This window comes from Vulpes lagopus, chromosome 23, assembly GCF_018345385.1.
Source record: "Vulpes lagopus strain Blue_001 chromosome 23, ASM1834538v1, whole genome shotgun sequence".
Taxonomy (NCBI): Eukaryota; Metazoa; Chordata; class Mammalia; order Carnivora; family Canidae; genus Vulpes; species Vulpes lagopus.
The window spans coordinates 54,147,150-54,167,009 of NC_054846.1; the positions used below are offsets into that span (position 1 = coordinate 54,147,150).

General features: G+C 36.4%; 1 protein-coding gene and 1 pseudogene across 3 annotated transcripts in view; both read right to left on the reverse strand.

The window, feature by feature from the left end:
* Positions 1–19,860, reverse strand: part of EPS15 (epidermal growth factor receptor pathway substrate 15) — a 137,278-nt gene that overhangs the window by 50,947 nt on the left and 66,471 nt on the right. For all 3 annotated transcript variants that reach the window (XM_041738368.1, XM_041738367.1, XM_041738366.1), the window contains one exon: positions 5,414–5,486. In XM_041738368.1, coding sequence (XP_041594302.1) covers positions 5,414–5,486 — 73 coding nt within the window. The remainder of the gene's footprint in view (positions 1–5,413; positions 5,487–19,860) is intronic.
* On the reverse strand, positions 18,477–19,163 carry LOC121481203 (annotated as a pseudogene).

The window sequence follows — 19,860 nt, forward strand, 5'->3', positions numbered from 1 at the left end:
TATGCTTCCCAGCATGTTCTAAGAGCATTATCGCTACGAAAAGAATGTTGAGCTCATGTATCTAATTTTACTTCTACCCAAAATAAGTCCTCTCTCTTCATCTAAGGAAAAAAAAAAAAACCAACCTAAGTGATTAAAATGAAAAAACAAAAAGGACAATTACTATGAATTACTGAACCTTTACTGATGAAGTATAAATAAGTGGAAGCTTCTTTTGCATCAGAGTAGCATGAACAAGAACTTTATGGAAAATTTTGACTCTCTGATACCTATCATGCTCCCAATCCTTTCTGTGTAGGGTTCCTGGGTATGTCTTGTTCTATTTTTAATGTCATGCATAAAACTAAAGTTTATTCATTTCTGTTATCAACAGCTTCCTTAAATTTATCTCTAACTAATAATATATTATGAAAAATAGTGAAAGAAATGTTCTAAGGTACAGTTTCTTAGCTTAAGGAGTTTTCAATAGATGCTGGAAGATACTGGAATCATGCACACTACACCAGCACAAGAAGGTCCAGAACATACTGGACATACCATCCAAGTAAATACACTCCTCTGGGAATTCCAACAAAGGAAAGACTGATAAGAGTCAGAGAAGGCAAAGTTTTATTCAGAGAAATGGTGGGATTTGAGCTAGGCTTTAAGGCTTGGGCAGAATTTACATAGGCAGGGAGGTAGGGAGCATTCTGGATCACAAGGACAAAAGATATAAGGGGTAGGAATAAGAGACTGTATATGGCACACAGCTCAGAGGCAGACAATAAAAAAACCAAGTAGTACAAGAGGAGGATTTGGATCTTATCTTTGTTTCTCCCTCCAATATACCCATGAGATATGACATCCTCCCATCACTAACTGCGGCAGTGGGCAGCAGTAAAGATTTTCACATCTGAGAGTTATGATACTAAAATTGGTTTAGGAAGAAAGGCATAAAGAGGATGAGCAAGAAGAGCCTTATGATCTGATTTTAAAATTTCAAATGTTAGGTAATAAGGGTGGCGATAATGACAAAGGAAACACTGAGAGAAATAGGAAAGTCCAAAATTGAAGCCAATTTTTTCCAACAAACTGAGACTCATTTTAGACACATTGACTTTGAAATGACAAACACCAAAATGTAGTCTAACTGGAGATGTGAGACTAGAGAGCAGTGTGCTTGATAAATATTTGGGAGTCACCAGCATATGGGTAACAGGGTATAGTAAAGGAAGGAAACAAGGTGGAGGCATGTATCAGTCAATCCAGGGGAAAGGTAACAGAAGCAAAGGATCAGACAGGCAGAAGAATATATGAAAGAACACAATTCAAGAAAGCAGTGACCAGGACGCCTGGGTGGCTCAGTGGTTCAGCATCTGCCTTTGGCTCAGGGCGTGATCCCCAGGTCCTGGGATAGAGTCCCACATCAGACTCCTGCACAGAGCCTGCTTCTCCCTCTGCCTATGTCTCTGCCTCTCTGTGTGTGTCTTTCATGAATAAACAAAATTTTAAAAAGAAAAAAAAAAAGCAGGAACTAATGTAGGAAAGACCAATGGATCTGGCCTGAACAATATTATTGGTTCTGGGAAGAAAAATTAAAATGAAGTGGTATGAGTAAACAGCACACTAAAGACTTGAAAGGATATGATGAGGAAAAAATGGCCACATAAAGCGAAAAAACAAAAACAAAAAACAAAAAAAAACAAGCTGGTAGCTAACGTGGTAGCAATAACCGAAAACAAAACAAAACAAAACAAACACAAAAAAGGTATTTTCAAATTGGTGAGTCCTGTGTGCAGACAGCCCTCAGTGAAGACAGAAGTCAGAGAAGGAAGAGCTTGACAATGAAGGGAAGATAGGTAATAAAGAGATGACAGTAGGTATAGAATTCTACTACTAATCAGAACATTTACTGAACTTTAACCTGGTACTCTGTGAGGCACTGAAACTGCATTATCTCATTTTATTCCTACAGCAACTCTAAGTATTTGGTATTTTTATTATCCCATGTTACAGAATAGAAAACTAATGTGTAGAGTGGTTGCTTACTTAGCATTACAAACCTAGGAAGAGTCAGAACCAGAAACTGAATTCCGTTTTTTTTTTTAAGATTTTATTTATTCCTTTATTTATGAGGGGGGGGGGGGGCAGAGACACAACCAGAGGGAGAAGCAGGCTCCTTGTAGGGAGCCCGACATGGGACTCAATCCCGGGTCTCCAGGATCATGCCCTAGGCCAAAGGTGGCGCTAAACCGCTGAACCACCTGGGCTGCCCCAGAAACTGAATTCAAGTTTGTCTGATACCAAGCTGTTTCTACAAATTTCTACGCAACACTGAAGAAAGCACACAGGAGAATAAATTCCTAATTTGTTAACTACTCAGAAGAAAAACTTTCTTAAAAATTGTACATAGGCAGTTTAAGGTAGTAAGAATGTGGGTCTGCCTTCTCCACTTAACTACCAAAAGCCCAAACCATATACCTTTGAGACAGAATGGCCTTTTATAACTTTTTCCCCTTGGATCAGTTGGGGCCTAATTTCTCCACAGAAGCTGAACTAGCAGGGACGCCCTGGTGGCTCAGCGGTTGAGCGTCTGCCTTTGGCTCAGGGCGTGATCCCGGGATCCGGGATCAAGTCCCACATGGGGCTCCTTGCAGGAAGCCTGCTTCTCCATCTGCCTGTGTCTCTGCCTCTCTCCCTGTGTCTCTCATGAATAAGTAAGTAAAATCTTAAAAAAAAAAAAAAGTTGAACTAGCAGTGTACCTCATACACGTTAACATTTCAAGGAAAAAAAAAAAGCCTGAAGTTAATTGCTGGTTTGGTTTTCAAGGAAAAAAAAAAATCTTGAACTATAAACTTTCAAGATGCTAGTTCATAGGAATATAAATAGGAAACAAAAATTTAGAAATTAATTATGTAGATTTTTAAATTCACTTGTATTAGGAAGACTACAGAGACACAAAACAAAAAAGAACGTCTTTTAGCACTTTGGTTACCTCTAAAATTTGGTTTCTGTGCTCCAGATATGAGCTCATATATGTACTATCTATGACTTTATAAACACAGAGAAAAGCAAGAACACTCAGAAAAGCCAAGTTTGGATTAGACAGACACTCACTAATAGATCAAAATTCCTTTACTTTTCTCCTGATATCTTCATTTTGGCATTTCTCATTGGCACCTACATTAAAAAGTGGGGTCAGAAAACACTGAAGTTCTTTGATTCTAGTCTAATTAATAACTCCAGTAAACGGCCTTTGCTAGAGGAATTAGAAAACAAAGCAGTAGGGATTGGAGTTACTTACAGATTTTAATTATCCATGTTATTCCTTACTCTATGTCTCATTACCAGTAGGTAAATCAGAATTAATCAATAGATAGGAAATCTTATTACCACTTCAGATAAATTGTCTTGTGCTTCAGAAAATTGAAAATAATCAATAAAATGAAAAGTTTTAATTACATGTAGATGTCATTTATTCATGTCACTCTTAGTGTCTTGTTACCATGTATAATACAGAGATTCCTGTCTCATTACCATGTATAATACAGAGATTCCTGTATCGGGGTGGAACAAATAATGAATTTACTAATACAAAGCTTTTATTCAATGTTCTTTTGCCAAGGAACTTATGTTCAAACATTACAACTTGGTCTGTACTAAGTATGCTCCAAGATGTCTTTTATTTATAGTACCTGATGCAGAAAAATTAAATAGACTCCCTCTGCTAATTATATATTTTGAATTTAGCAAAGCTTAGGATTTAAGCTGGATTTAAGGATATACCTTACCATCACCACCAAGTGAAAAAGGACAGAAAAATCATGAAGGAATTTTGACTGATAACAAAACTTCTAAAATTATAAGAAATCAAATATTCAAGGACAGCCCATTTAGCCTGAAAGGAACAATATAAATTTCAGGGTTGTTCCAAACCAGCCTTTTAAATTCACATTCTTAAAAGATACAGAATGGAAAAACCTATTCCAGAATGGAATTGATACTTTTCCAGTATCAATTCTGGAAAAACCATTTGTAGATGTACACAAATAACAAAATACTGTCCATCGTAAAAACCTTCATACTTCGAAACACTATCTGGCTAAATTTAGAAGCTGTCCAGTATTCTATTAGTAACTGTATCTATCACTTCAGATTGAATAAACTTCTATAGATTATTTTATCTTCCATTCTTATGCTATTTTCAGCAATCACTGCTTAAAGTCTGAGTCTCTTTTGCATTTCCTAAGAAGCTCAAAAACCGCAGAAAAATAATGTAATTGAAGTAACTACCCCCCATCTCACTACCACAAAGGGGAATATATTTATTAGCAATGATTTCTTGACTTTTCCATCACTGTTAGGAAAATTCCAATATATATAATAAATGTAGTGATCTAATTAAAAAAAAAACCCAACTTGTAACAAGAAGTCTCTTTGGCTTCTTTCTCAATTTCCCAGTAAATCATTCTACCCAGGCACAGTCCACCTCATAGACAATCTCTAGTGTATGTCCTACATTAAAACAAAACAATGGATCTACCAATTTAGACCTTTCATTCATTTAAAAGTATCAGCACAAGCAGGGAAATCCAGCATACAAGTAATATGTTTTAAAAGGCCCATCTATGAGCTTTTACTGGCAACTGATAGCAGTGTTTCTATATCCAATCTCCTGTATATGCTGGTATAACATTCAGGAAACAGTGCCCCAATAACATGGTCACATGCATTGTATACTGCTCTAAATGCAACACTGCCCAATTTTCTATATTTTTGTTTGAAATGCCCATTTTTGTATCATTTCTCAATCAGAAACTGAGGCTTTACTACCTTTTCTATTTGTAAAATGAAGGTACTTAATGCAGCACCTAGTGAAAATGAATTAAATCTCTTTATGCTAAAGTTTAAGATATCCTGGCTACTAAGCAACTTACAAAATGCTATTTTAAATAGTTTCATATCATTTCCTATCCTATCAATATTAGGAGAAACAGCTGTTTAAAAATACTAGGTATCCTAGCTAACAAAATTTCACATTCATAAAAAGCAATTTGTTTTTGATGAAGATGGTGGTGGTGATGATGATCTCATTCATTTAATTTTATTTTTGTAATAATATTTACGTATTAGTCATTCAAACTTACCTTTAATGATATAATATGTAGGTAAATATTATCTTAAAAATACTTTCAAAACTAGAAATTTATGCTAAAAAATACTGCTTTCTCATTGCAGTATAATCTTTGCAGGCCAAAATTCAGAGAAAAACTATCATTTTGGAAAAAGCAAATATTTATATGACATAAATAACAGGTAATTCCCTTGACCTACTCATCAATACCACAACCATCACACAGTAAAAAACCTTATACATTTAAAATGAATCCTTATAAATCAGAAACAGAATACTGAATTTTACAGTTCACTTACCTGAACCTCGCTTGTCCTCTGTTTAATAGTATCTTCTTTCTCCTTAAGGTCCTGTTCCACATTATTCTTTTCCCTAGAAGACCAGCAAACAATGCAAGAATATTTGAGAACATCAGCTACAGCTGGTATGGTTATCCATCCTCCTAACCCTGAATCGCTTTTTAAATACATAGTGAAACATTCAATTTTTAAGTGAAGGGCAGATTTTTCCACCCTCTTTTAATTATTTATGGAATAGAAATCAATATAAGCTCTGTTTGTAAAAAAAAAAAAAATTGCTTTCTCACTAAAATGTGGTGAAAAGAGAATAGATTAAAAAAGGAAGAGGAGAAAAATAATCAATGAAACACTCAGGTTTCACTGATGTCACTGTTGCTATGGAAATGATGTCCAATGAAAATTGCTGGTGAAAAAAAGGAGGGGTTGCATCAGCTCTGTAAGTTTAACCCTTAAGTACCACTGTCAAATCGGATGAAAATAGCTAATAGAAATAGTCAACAATATTAAGGAAAAGGACATTTACTGAAGTGTTAATTTCCCCTTAAGTCACTGGTGTGTACCAATTTTAGAATGAAACAACATAGAGGAAATGGATAAGACTGTCAATATAACAGTCCATTTGCTCTATCAAATACTGCTCTGCTCAAAAAAGCTATTTTAGGACCACTTATCAATTCCAGTTGATTAAATACATAAAACAATGTATATAACTAAACTAAAAAAAAGGAATCACATTAGCATTTATCTCTTTCTATACTCTTCAGATCAAACATACTAGGATCCACTTGTATTCTGAGATACCATTATCTAAATTCTTATATGCTTCCATCAGAGCTAGATTCCTAATGAATGAGACCTAAGCAACCTTAGACTCAGAATTATGATACAAAGCTATTTCTTTTGATGTAATAAATTTAACTGCTCATACACACACACTGACTTGCTCCCTTCATTTTTTCCTTTCTTTTCTACAAAATGAGAGAAAAATCCATAGAATTCTACAGCAATACATTTTTGGGTGAGGGTAAAGGTAAAAGTTGGCAACATGAAAAAGGGAGGATGGCATCCAAGTAGTCCTCCAGACTAGCACTGCAGAGTTTCTCCTTAGAGCTTCAAGACTATTATTTCAGTTTCGTTCCAGATAACACCCAAACATAAGCTCAGGCTCCATTAAGCTGTAGTATAAAGGAAAGTGGGGAAATTACACCAGAGGAGATACTGAGGGGACAACTTAATGCTACATTTATATTTCTCCCCTATTTGAGGTGATATTTTAAATGCAGACAAAAATCAACTGTTTTGTTGGATATTCAGGCACAGTGTTAAGATTTGTCAGAGAGGAATAAAAGCACAAGAATAAAAGCTATTTGTATACTGTTAAACACTTGAGATGGCCAAGGAGCTCACTACCCATTTGTCAGGTGGGTCGCACCATGGGTCATGATGTCATGGAGATTTTAAACAGTCCCTTATGATGTGAATCATTGTTGCAGCCCATTCCCCCCAATACCTCAATCCACTTATTATGCAAAGGTCATTCCCCATTCCAACCTTTATAAAATGAGGTAAAATCAAAAAATAGAAATCACAGGAAGAAAAATCTAAATATACCACACAAATTCTGCAAGCTCAATCCTCTTTTCCTTTCTTCCTTATGTGAGCAGAAGAGTGTTTTCATTCCTGGTGCAGCATGTCAGAACTAGCTCCCTCCCCCAATCCCAAACTCTCAGAGGTAGTCCACACAGGGTCAGTATCAATTCTGCCCCTTGTTTCTGACAGTAGCTAATAACAAAAATAGAAAACAACACATAGTATCACAGATCAGCACTGAACACACTAACGGGCATGTTTGTATTCAGTTCTTTCTGCTTGTCTGTTAACTGCTGTTACTGACAGTGTCTGCTCAAAGATGAAGTGTGCAGGCAGGAAAACAGGGCTGAAAGAAAGCAGTGAGCTGACAATGCAGCCAAGACAGAATAAGAGAGGAAAAAAAAAAAAAAGGAAGTTCACTTGGTGAAAAAGGAAAACAGATTACAAAGGACTGTCAACTCTAGCCAGCAAATAGAGTCTATGTTTGTGTAAAATGGAGGAAGCACAGAAGGTACAGATTCCTCTTCATCATTTTGGCTGTGGGCGTGAGGGTAGCAGTAGTGATATCTCCAAACATATCCTAAAGACCGTTTCCAAGTAAAAAGAATATGAAATCCTCAGGCATTAATTCTCATAGTACTGAGATCAATTAAATTTCACTTTCTATCCACTTTTATCTAGTAAAATTCTGGCCTCATAATAATTCTTTTATAATCAAAACCAAGTAGTATAAGATATATTAATAAAGAAAAATGTAAAAAAAAAATCAGTTATATTACCCATCACAATTGAAAACCTGTCCCTGTCCTATAAATTAGACTAAAAAATCAAATTATTTTCTCATTAACTTAGATTATAATTTAGGGATGCCAAGTTGTTATGTTGTGATATTCCGCAGACTCTTCTTTTTTTTTTTCTTTTTAAATTTAAATACAATTAGCTCGGGGCACCTGGGTGGCTCAGTTGGCTAAATGTCTGCCTTTGGCTCAGGTCATGATCCCAGGGTCCTGAGATGGAGCCTGCATTGGGCTCCCTGCTGGGCAGGGAGTGTGCTTCTGCCTCTCCTCTCCACTTGTGCTGTCACCATCTCTGCCCACCCCCCCCTCTCTCTCTCAAATAAATAAATAAAATCTTAAAAAAAAAAAATACAATAAGCCAATATGTAACACATCATTAGTTTCAAATGTAGAGTCCAGAGACACTTAACCTCTATAGCTAGCCTTCTCATTTCGGGCAAGTAAGAATAATTAAATACATTTACACGCACTAAAATGCTTAGGTGCAAGAAAATGGGACTTGGGTCATAGAGCTTACATTCTCCTTTCTTTCAAATAACAAATTTTTCTACAGATTATGGTTGAATAACTATTACAAAGCATTCTGTTTAATATTAATTCAAAAACTTAATTCCTCGTGTGACAAGATTCTGTGTCACAATAAAAAATATTTATATGCAGTTTCTTAAGGAGCCCATCAATATATATGGATATGACATATTTAAGATAAATTTCAAAAATAAGTGTGTAAGTAAGCATTTTGCCCAAAGCACTACTCATTTTGGATGACAGAAAAAACTACTGCCTTCAGCTTAGTAACTTCCAAAAGGGAAAAGTAATGATCTTATACACCTTCTATCTTAGACTATCTCTGCAACCCTATTCACTCCCAAGATGCTGGCACATCCTAAAGAATCTACAAATACCAAAGCCATAAAGAAAGGCCAGGGATAGAGCTCCTTGGTTTCCAAAAGCTGCTGGTTTTTGGTGGAACCTAGTATGTGAACCAGCAAGAAAAGCAAACCCCAACCTACGCTTTCAGAAACCTAACACAGATAACTGCATAAACTTACTATGAAGTAGTCAAAGCTATTCACAAGGACAGTCAGCCCCAGGGACTCTGAGTCCACACAGTTTGCCTTCATTTCCCCAGGCTGTTCATGGCAAAAGGGGAGTGAGCCATGTGTCTTAATTTCGATACAATACCAACATTGTCAAAGAAACAGGATTAAGTCGCCTTCAAAGCCCTTCCCAGAAACAGAGTTTTAAGGTTTTTTTCTGAATATAAATATTCTATTTTCCAACCAGAGAGCAATAAAAAGAGAAACTAGTGAGAAACTAAAAACCCATCTTAAGATTTGCGAGGTAAAATGTACAAGATGTCATGTAATTAGGAAAAAAGCAGGCTTTGAGCCTATGCTGTGCTTGCTTTTTACTGATAAAATTAACATTACTTAGAATTTTAAATAAAACTGATGGAGTAATTTTTAAAATTTGTTAAAGGGAATTATGGGTTGCATTAAAATTTAGAAAACATTGGCCCAATGTATAAATATATAATGTAATTACCAAAATTCCTGCCCCAAAATCTTGCCTAATATTCAAATAACTACTCTCTACCTTTAAAAACTCATTATATGGTCTTTAAAGCATAAGATTTGGTGTAAAACAGCCCAGAATTCAAATACTGGCTCCATCACAGGGCATCTTACTTAAATCACTGTAGTAGCAGCTATTTGTTCTGCTGACCCTCCCTTCTCCTAGGACCCAGAAATCCTTTTAGGAGACTACTCCTTTCTTTCTCCCTTACCTATTACCTTTTTGCCTGAATAGTTCAAGTAGAAGATGCCATCTTTTCACAGATTCAACCTCTCTGAGCATTGATTGGCCAGAGACTGGCTCCTGACCAAAGCTTAACCAAGTCACATTACATCAACTCACCATCACAGGGATTAATTCAAGAACAGACCCATGACCAAAGCCAAGGCAGTCAGGATCTTTATCTAGGATGCCTTTATTCAGAACTAATAGAAACTATTACTACCACTATCATATCTACTACAACTATCATTACAACAACTAGTACTACCTACTACTATTAATAATTATAATTATGAAAACTAGCATTTATTAAACTTACTACATAATAGGTGCTTACTACATAATTGGTGCTATACATTCTTCGGAAGAATTGTTCCTGTGAAATAGTGAAGACGGGCAAATGCGAGTCCTGGTGCTGAGGACGTTTGTTGTCTTTGCCTAATAAATAGTAAAATTTTCACATAAAAAGCTGAAGTGAAAGGCAGGCAAATAGAGAATCCTGGTAGGCCTTATGCTCTGGCTCCTTTCACCCTTTGTGATGGTTAACTATGCATTAACTTGGCTAGGCCATGGTACTCACATATTTGGTTAAACACCAGTAAGGATGTTGCTGTGGAGAGATTTTTTTAAAAGATTTATTTATTAGGATGTCTGGGTGGCTCAGCGGTTGAGCATCTGTCTTTGGCTCAGGGCATGATCCCGGGTTTCCAGAATTGAGTCCCATATCAGGGTCCCCACATGGAGCCTGCTTCTCCCTCTGCCTGTGTCTCTGCCTCTCTCTCTGTGTCTTTCATGAATAAATAAAATCTTGAATAAATAAATGAATAAATAAATAAGAGACTTATTTATTTACAGCTGGGGGAGGGGCAGAGGGAGAGAATCTTCAAGCAGACTCCCCACTGAGCGCGGAGCCTGACAGGGGGCTTGATCCACCAACCTCTGAGATCATGACCTGAACCAAAACAAAGAGCTCAACCAACTGAGCCACCCCAGCTCCCTACTGCAGAGGTATTTTTTAGATGAAATTATATTTAAATCAGTAGACTTTGAGTAAATTACCCAACATAGTATGAATGGGCTTCACCAAGTCAGTTTAAGGCCTTAAGAGAAAAAAACGGAGGTTCCCCCAAGGAAGAGAGAATTCTACCTCCAAACTATTGTTGGACTTTAGCCTCAACATCATCTCTTCCTGGAGACTCCAACCTCCTGGCCTTTCCTACACAGTTCAGACTTGCCAGTTCCCATAACTCTGTGAGCTAATTCCTTAAAATAAACTGAATATAGTATCTACATATCATATATGTGGGGTTTGCAGAGAGGAGTGAAAAAGAAAATACACAACAAAACTCAATAATATATCCCTATGCAACTTTAATACCTACCTTGTGATTCAACAAACAAATACTGAATCTTACTATGTACTTGTCACTGTGCTACACTTTAGGGCTACAGAAAACAATGGGACAAGTACCTGCCATTAAGAAACTCAGAATTCAGTGTACATGAAGGGTTTGGCAGTAAACCATAAGAAGATAATCACAATGCAGTATACTGGGTGCTAGAACGGTAAGCACAAGATGCTGTGGGAATACAGAAAATGGGCACCTGATTCTCCCTGGAAAGGGTCAGAAAAGGCTTGCTTGGTATCAGTGAAGGAAGGATCATTAACTGCAAAATAAGCTGTGCAGATGATAACTTGTAAGTTTATCAACAGAAATTATCCCAGCCTGGGCATGCTTTGTGAAGGAGGTCAGACTTCAGCTAAGCCTTGAAGTAAACAATGAATATTGGTTAGAAAAATGGCATTTCAAAAGGAGGGAGAGCTTATGCAAGAAAGCATAAGCTTTCTTTGACAAAAGATGTAAGCAAAATGGCAGACTTCTAGGTAGTCTAAGAAGAAACTTCCCAAATTTGATAAAATGTATCAATCTACAATCCAAGAAGCTCAACAAATTCCAAGCAGGAAAACCCACACTGAGATACATTATAATGAAACTGTTAAAAGACAGAATCTTAAAGGCAGTAGTAAAAACATACAAGATTTCTCAGCAGAAACCTTAAAGGACAGAAGGCAGATGGGCACTGAGGCGGGCATTTGATGGGATGAGCACTGGGTGTTATTCTGTATGTTGGCAAATTGAACACCAATAAAAAATAAATTTATTATTAAAAATAAACAAACAAACAAATAAATAAATAAAAGAAGCCATCCCCCAAAAGCCTAAATATTCTCTAATTCAATGTATCCAATGTATAAAAACAGGAAAAAACTGATCTATAATATTAGAAGTTGTGCTTTGGGGGAGGTTATAATTGGAAGGGGGCAAGGAGAATCTTGTTTTTTGATTAGGTGCTGATTACATGGCATGCTTGGTTTGTGAAGATTTCTCAAACTATGCACTCATGATTTTTTAACTTTTCTATGTTGTATTTCAGTAAAATTGTCTTCTCCCCCCCCCCCAAAAAAAGAAGGCACTGGGATAATATATATATAGTGCTGAAGAAAAAAAAAACAAAAAACTAAAGTGCTAAAAACACTATCTGACAAAACTATCCTTCCAAAATGAGAAGTTAATAAAGACATACTGCCTTTTAATACAGGCAAAGGGAGTCCCTAAAGGTTTCTGAGCTGTGCTTTTTTAAACTCTGAATGGCATCATTTAGCAACACACTTCTTTTCTAACTTCTGCTCTGTAGAAGAAGAGAGGAAGTAGAGGCTCTTACTGCTCAGAAAGCTGATAATTGCTAGAAAGGCAATGTAACATCTGTCCTGACTTGTAATTCAAACCAGTCTGAAAGTTAGACAGCCTTTCACTCTAAGAATCAGTGATTTGATCAAAATTTGAGCTACAGTTTGAGAGTAAAGACATTGATTTGTACCTTTAAGTAATTTAATTTCTCTAGAAGTTGCCTTAAACATAGAGTCTTCTATTATTTCAATCTTTCAACAGTTATCGAGTATCTACTAAATGCCAAACAAGATTGAAGTTGGGCTCCTACCTATAGTTTGCTGGGGAAACACAGCCATTAATCATAAAACAGTCAGACAAATGTTGTAACAGTTCAAGTACATATGGTACCGTGGGAATTACTAAAGTTTTTAATTCTGAGAGGCTGACTGTTGTAATGAGTTTTAGTTTTTAAAAATAAGTCCAGGAATATATTTATGGGCATAAATTACTGAAAGGAAACCCTAGCTGGAGTCAGGAAAAACACCAACTTTGGGGCGTTGCTCACATGACCACTGCCCCGTCAGCAGCAGAATCCAAAACTTGATAATTCGTTTTTAAAAGGACAAATAGGGCAGCCTTGGGTGGCTCAGCGGTTTAGTGCTGCCTTCAGCCCAGGGCATGATCCTGGAGACCCTGGAATCGAGTCCCACTTCGGGCTCCCTGCATGGAGCCTGCTTCTCCCTCTGTCCCTCTCTGTCTCTGTCTCTCTCTCATAAATAAATAAAAATCTTTAAACAAATAAATAAATAAAAATTAAAGGAGAAATAAAAGCTTATTTTTGTAAAACCCCAAAATTAATTTATTCCACTCATCTGACAGGACAAAAGATGAAAAAAGGTAAAGAAATGTAAAACAAGGCCTTAGTTTTCCTAACTATAAAACAGTGACAATAAAGATAAGGAGGACTGATTTATATTGCATCTGGAAAGACATCAGCACAATGCTGACACAGTGCTCGTAAATGTCAGTTGTTATTATTATTACTGTTATACTATTTACTAGTACAAAAGTACAATATTTACTAGCTTTTTGGTTTTTAAAAATATTTTATTTAAATTCAATTTGCCAACATATAGTACAACACCTAGTTGTATTCATCCCATCATGTGCCCTCCTTAATGCCCGTCACCCAGTAACCCTACCCACCCACCCACCTCCCCTTCTTCAACCCTCTGTTTCCCAGGAGTCCCTCATGGTTTATCTTCCTCTCTAATTTTTCCCCACTCAGTCTCCCTCCTTTCCTTTATAGTCCCTTTCACTATTTCTTATATTCCACATATGAGTGAGACCATATGACAATTGTCTTTCTTCAATTGACTTATTTCGCTCAGCATTAATAATACTCTCCAGTTCCATTGACATAAAAGTAAATGGTAGGTATTCATACTTTCTGATGGCTGAGTAATATTCTATTTTAACTGGTTTTTTGAAAGTTGCAATCAAGCATCCAGAATGATGGCATTTAGGACCTAACTATGTGGGTAGAGACTGACTCCTAAATCCTTCAGGAGCTGAAATTTCTTGGTAGATATTTTTGTTTCCCAAAGACAGACTTTAACACATCTTAAAAATTATTGCTCTCTTAAAAAGAAGAGCCCCTAAATAAGCTATCAGTGCCACAAAATAATGAAAGCAAATGTAATTTTTACAGAATATAACTGATTAAGACCACAGCTATCCAACAGAAATGCAATGCAAGTCACATATGTAATTTTAAATGATCTAAATGCCATATATTAAAAAGTAAAAAAAAGCAAAATTTATTATAATGTTTTATTTAACCCAGTATAGCCAAAACATTTACATTCTTCTTTGAAATCCAGTATATTTTATACTAACATCACATCTTAATTTGGATTTGCCATATTTCAAGTGCTCAATAGCCAGATGTAGCTAGTGGCTATACTGTATTAGCACAGGTTCAAACTTTCGCAGGTAGGATATCAAATAAGGGAAGTCTCCCTAAATAAAGATTTTAAATGCTGAGCCATGCATTCTGTGTGAAAATTTAGATAAACTCCTTATTACCAAACAAAAGCACACAACAACCTAGAACTTCAATTATTCAATCAGTAACACCACTGTTGAGGTAGTCATGATTGAGGTCTAATAGTATCATGGATCCTTACAGGGCTAGAAACAGGTCAGACTGGATCATATAAGCAAAAGAACTCCAGATTCTATAGTATAAGCTATGCTTTCTTCAGAGCTAATGGTTTCTAATGGTTGTGAACTGACCTAACCAAAACATAAATTTTTTAAAAATTCAAATTGTATGTTAATGCCGCTTTAAATACATTTTTAAAAAATCAGTTCTTAAATATGTTGAGCTAGAGATCTACATATTTAGAAACACAAATGCTGGCTGCCTGGGTACATACTTCCAGTAGCTCTTTAACCAGGGAAATAAAGCTTACTCCAACCAATGTTTGCTGAGCATCTATTTAGTAAATGCTGTGCTCTGAATGCTGAGCTGGGTATAGGGGATGATGATGATGACGACGACGATGACTATAAACACATACTGAGGATTTATCATGTTCCAAGAAAGATATTAAACATTTTACATGGTATTAGTCATAGTTCCATCTCACAGATAAAGAAACTGAGGCACAGAGTGTTAAGTTACTTGGCTAAGTCATGTCAGGAGCCAAACTAAGCACTCTGTGAGAAAGCCATGCTCTGAAATAATATACTATATTGCCTCATCAGAAATAAGAGACAGTCTGTGCTATCCTACATAGCTCAGAATTTATCAGAGAAAGAAATATAATTCAGAACTGTAAGCATTCTGAGAGAAGGAAACGAATGCTCTCTGAGCTGAGGTAGCTACCAAAGGAAAGCTTCTTAGAAAAGAAGTTTTGTCTATTCTTCATCTGAAAAATCAGGATAAAACTTCTTAGCCTTCAGTGATGTTGTAAGAATTCAATAAGAGAAATTATATAAAGCAGGCATAGCACAATATCTAATAATTATTATTGTAATTATCTATCCTGTTTACTGGCCCAAGACCAGGATAACAAACTGGCCTGACAGGATGTAGCTTTTACTTCCTGATGTTCTTGCTAAAAGGACAGAGAGAGGAAGGAAGTAGAAGCTGATAGAAGACAAATAAATATTAACTCCTGCCTCAGCACAATTTACCACCACTATGCTATCTTAGTGACTGAAGCAAGTTTTGACTTTTCACTGTCAAGAATTTCTCTACTTGAGACACTTTACTTTCAGAGCAAGAATGGATCCATGGATGGTTTTTAAGTGTCTGGGAACCCCTGAAATAAATGCAAAATGTGTACATGGACACATATGTTCTTTTTGAGGGGGAGGGATAGAGTCTAAAAGCCTTCATCAGATTCTCAGAGGAAGGGATCCCTCGGTGGCGCAGCGGTTTGGCGCCTGCCTTTGGCCCAGGGCGCGATCCTGGAGACCTGGGATCGAATCCCACGTCGGGCTCCCGGTGCGTGGAGCCTGCTTCTCCCTCAGCCTATGTCTCTGCCACTCTCTCTCTCTCTGTGACTATCATAAAATAAATTAAAAAAAAAAAAAAGATTCTCAGAGGAAATCCCTGACACAAAAAACAAGTTGTCAAAATATGAAAAATCAGCCCACTATCCTTAATGTCCCTGTGAGGATTAAAAACCCTCTCGTCTATAAAATCCTCTCGTACAGTCTTCAAAATAAGCTATTCTTCAAAAGATCTTTGTCTTTTCATCCTTTAATACACAGCGTCTAGGCTGTCATAAACTTGGCAGGAATTAAGTCTGGGAAATATTCTAATATTTATAACATACTTTGATTCATTCATTCAACCAACTAACCTATACTGAGATTCTGTGGTGTCAGGCACTCTATGCGTTATCTTCTAGACCTATCCAAGTGAATAAAGCATAGCCCCTGCCTTAAAGGAGTTCAAATTAAAATAAAGACCAGGGGATCCCTGGGTGGCACAGCGGTTTAGCGCCTGCCTTTGGCCCAGGGCGCGATCCTGGAGACCCGGGATCGAATCCCACATCGGGCTCCCGGTGCATGGAGCCTGCTTCTCCCTCTGCCTGTGTCTCTGCCTCTCTCTCTCTGTGTGACTATCATAAATAAATAAAAATTAAAAATAAAATAAAATAAAATAAAATAAAGACCAGAATAAAATATGGTGAATACTATTACAAAGGAATAAAGTTTCTAGGAGTAGAAAGAAAAAAGCAATTAGCAAATCAAGATTTCAGTAAAAGTTTGACAAAGCAGACAATATTTAAGCTGGGTCTTAAAGTACAAGTAAAAGCTTACAAAGTAAAAGGTATGCTCAGGCAAAGGGGAACAACAGGATGACAAGCACAGAGGAATAAAAATGTGTGGCGTGCTGTCCAGAGAGGTCCACCCACCACATGGCTTGAGAAGAGGGATAAAACCAAAACGAGAGCACTATTCTCAATACTGAGAATACAAAAGCAAACATGGCATCTGCTCTCAAGGAGCTTGACAGTGCTCTAGAAGAAAAGGATTCTACTTTATTGTGGGAAGTGGCTAAGACAAAAGAATGCTCAGGATGCCAAAGGAAAACCATGAAAGAAGAGCCTTTATATCATCTCAGAAAAAGTGAGCTGGATCCAGTTGGGGATAGGAAGTCACTAAGGAATCTGAGTTGTATTTTATACATCAGTTGGAGGTGCAAAGGAAAGGAGAGACTCAAAGTGCAGAGTCAATTAGGAGGTTACAACAGTAATCCAGAGAAGAGATAAAGGGTTAGTAAAACTAAGAAAGAAATAATAATAGTACAAAGGACAGATTTCAACAATACTGAAAATTATTTTCTCATCTATTAAATAAGTTAGGCATTAGCTTATAGAGCTGTGAGTATGCAAATAGTCCTTATGCTTAAGAAGTACATAGGCTAGTGAGAGACCAAATAAAAGATGATTATAATAAAGGATGGTAAATGTTACGACTACTGTAAATATTAAAACTATATAAAATTTGATATGTATGAAGGTTAGGAGGTAAACAAATCAGAGAAGGCTCCCCCTTCCAAAGGAAATGATGCCTAAGGTGAGATCTGAAAGATCAGGAGGAGGTGATCAGGCAAAGGAGATGGAAAGGTAGGAATGATTTCAAGAAACATTTCAAAGATAGAATACAGATAAAAGAAAAATCTCAGATTTCTAGCCTGAGTGACTAGATGAATGATCACATCACTAAGAAATGCAAATAAATGAGACAAGGATAGCGGTCAGAAGAAGACTGGGAAGTCATGTCTACTGGACATTCTCTAGAAGACAAATGAAGAATATAGCTCTTGGGCTGAGGTGAGAAATCCAGATATTTAAAAAGATTATAACTATGTTTTAAGTTAATGATCTTTTTGCTGGACAGAAAAACTAGCATTTACAACTTGGAATGGACATGGACATGAAGTGTAATTTCTTAAATAACAATGTTGATGGTTGTGCTAAAGTTCACAGCCACAGCCTAACCTGCTGGCTCCCATGTCATGGCTCAGAAGGTTTTAAAACTACAGAGTCCAAAGATGCTCCCTTGGTAAAGGTTTCTTTTTAAAAATGTGTGTGAATGGTGAGAGCCTGACACCCATTTCACTCAAGTACCATGTGGATAATGCTAAACCAGACATACAGCATGCCACCAGGATGTGTGTCATCAGCATGGGTCAAGGCATATCCAAGTACAAGAGGGGCTATAGCCATCTAGATAGTTTATCCTTCACCCATTCTTTTTGCACAGCATCCTGAGGTAACCAATGTTAAGTGTTTGTTTTAAGTAAACCAGTTATGACAATTTATACTAACAAACTGAACTAGGAAGCTACTTGAATAGGTTTTATATTTGTTTTTTCATTTTTTGTTTTTAATATAAATGTTCAAATGTGCTCAATTGTCAAGTTGTATGTATGAAAAACTGGCTAGCCCAAACAGCATATTAATCATTAGGAAATGGAACTGCAAGAAGTCTTGATCATTAAGGTAGTAAAAGTACTTATATTATAAAACTTTATTATAAAAGTGATGCATAGCTTGATCTTTAAGGGACAAGACCACAAGGCAATGCATGCAGATTTTGTGTGTATGCATAGAACGCACTTCTGACATTCAGTTTTGCTAAATAAAAACAGAATGAGTAAATGAAGGGTGGTTTTTTTTTTTTTGTTCTTTTTGTTTTGTTTTGTTTCTTGGGTAAGGGATAAATAAAAGATTCAGTCTTATTCCTCTGGGGAAGGGGAAGGAGTTTAAAGTAGGTCATTCTGCAGTATTACTGGTACAAATTCTTCATAGTTGACTTGTCCATCTCTACCAATATCCGCTTGTCTGATCATTTCAACTACTATTTCATCGGTTAGTTTCTCTAAGTTTGTCATAACATGACATAGTTCTGCCACACTGATTAACCATGTCATCCTCGTCAAAGACTCATTGTAATGCCTCACCAATTTCTTCTTCATTGTATCTTTCATTTTTGTAGCCATCATAGTCCAAAATTCTGGGAAGTCAACAGTGCCATTACCATCATATCCTGAAATCTGGCTTCTGTTGGGTTCTGACCCAGTGACCTCATGACAGTCCCAAATTCCTTTGTTGTGATAGTGCCATCTCCAGCTGGAGAAAGCTTCCCTAAACTCAGCAATATGTTCATGGGTCAGCTGACCAGACATGGGGCAAACGAAGGGAGACAGAGCAGAGGGAGTGAGGGTGGCTGCACCAGCGCAGGGGCTGGAACAGCAGATGGAAGTACCTCTGCTGCTGCTGCTGCTGCTGCTGCTGCTGCTGCAGCAGCAGTTTGATGCATGCTCAGTGATGTGTCACTGCCATCCTGACTATAAAGAACAGCACCGCACCCTCAAAGCTCCCAGCACAACTTAAAACTATTGCTTTTCCTTCTTTAATTTAAAAATATCATGCAAATTTAACCCGAATGACATAATTAAATTTCTATATAGAAAATGTTGAAGGATCATTAAAAATTTAAGGAAGAAATGACAAAAACACATCCTGCTTCAAGCTCTCAATGTCTTAAATATTTTCAACTAGAAAACTTCATGAACCACAGATAGAAACATCTCATTTTCTGACTCGTAACAAAGAATATTCTTTACCCAACTAACTTTTAAGGTTATATATTATTATTCTAAGATTATAAATATTATTCTAAGAAACAGATTCTTTTCTTCATTATGCTTTTCTGTATTTTCCAAATGTTTACAAGTATGCACTATAACCATCATTATGGAAAAATAAATTTGTAAAGCACTATATTCATTATAATTCCATATTATGTATTATTTATTTGCAGGTTTAGTCCCTGGACTGAAATTAAATATTTTCATCTAAAAAGCAACAAATAAGCAATTTTCTCAGACAGCAATTTAGTAAAAACCATAAGCAAATTCTGTTTAAATTATTTTTCCTGTTTTATAGTTATATTCATTGTATCCTGATATATTAAAAAATAATCTAAAGGCTGAAGACTAATACTATGGCACAGAAAAAAATTGCTATTCACAATAACAAAAACCAAGTTTATAATG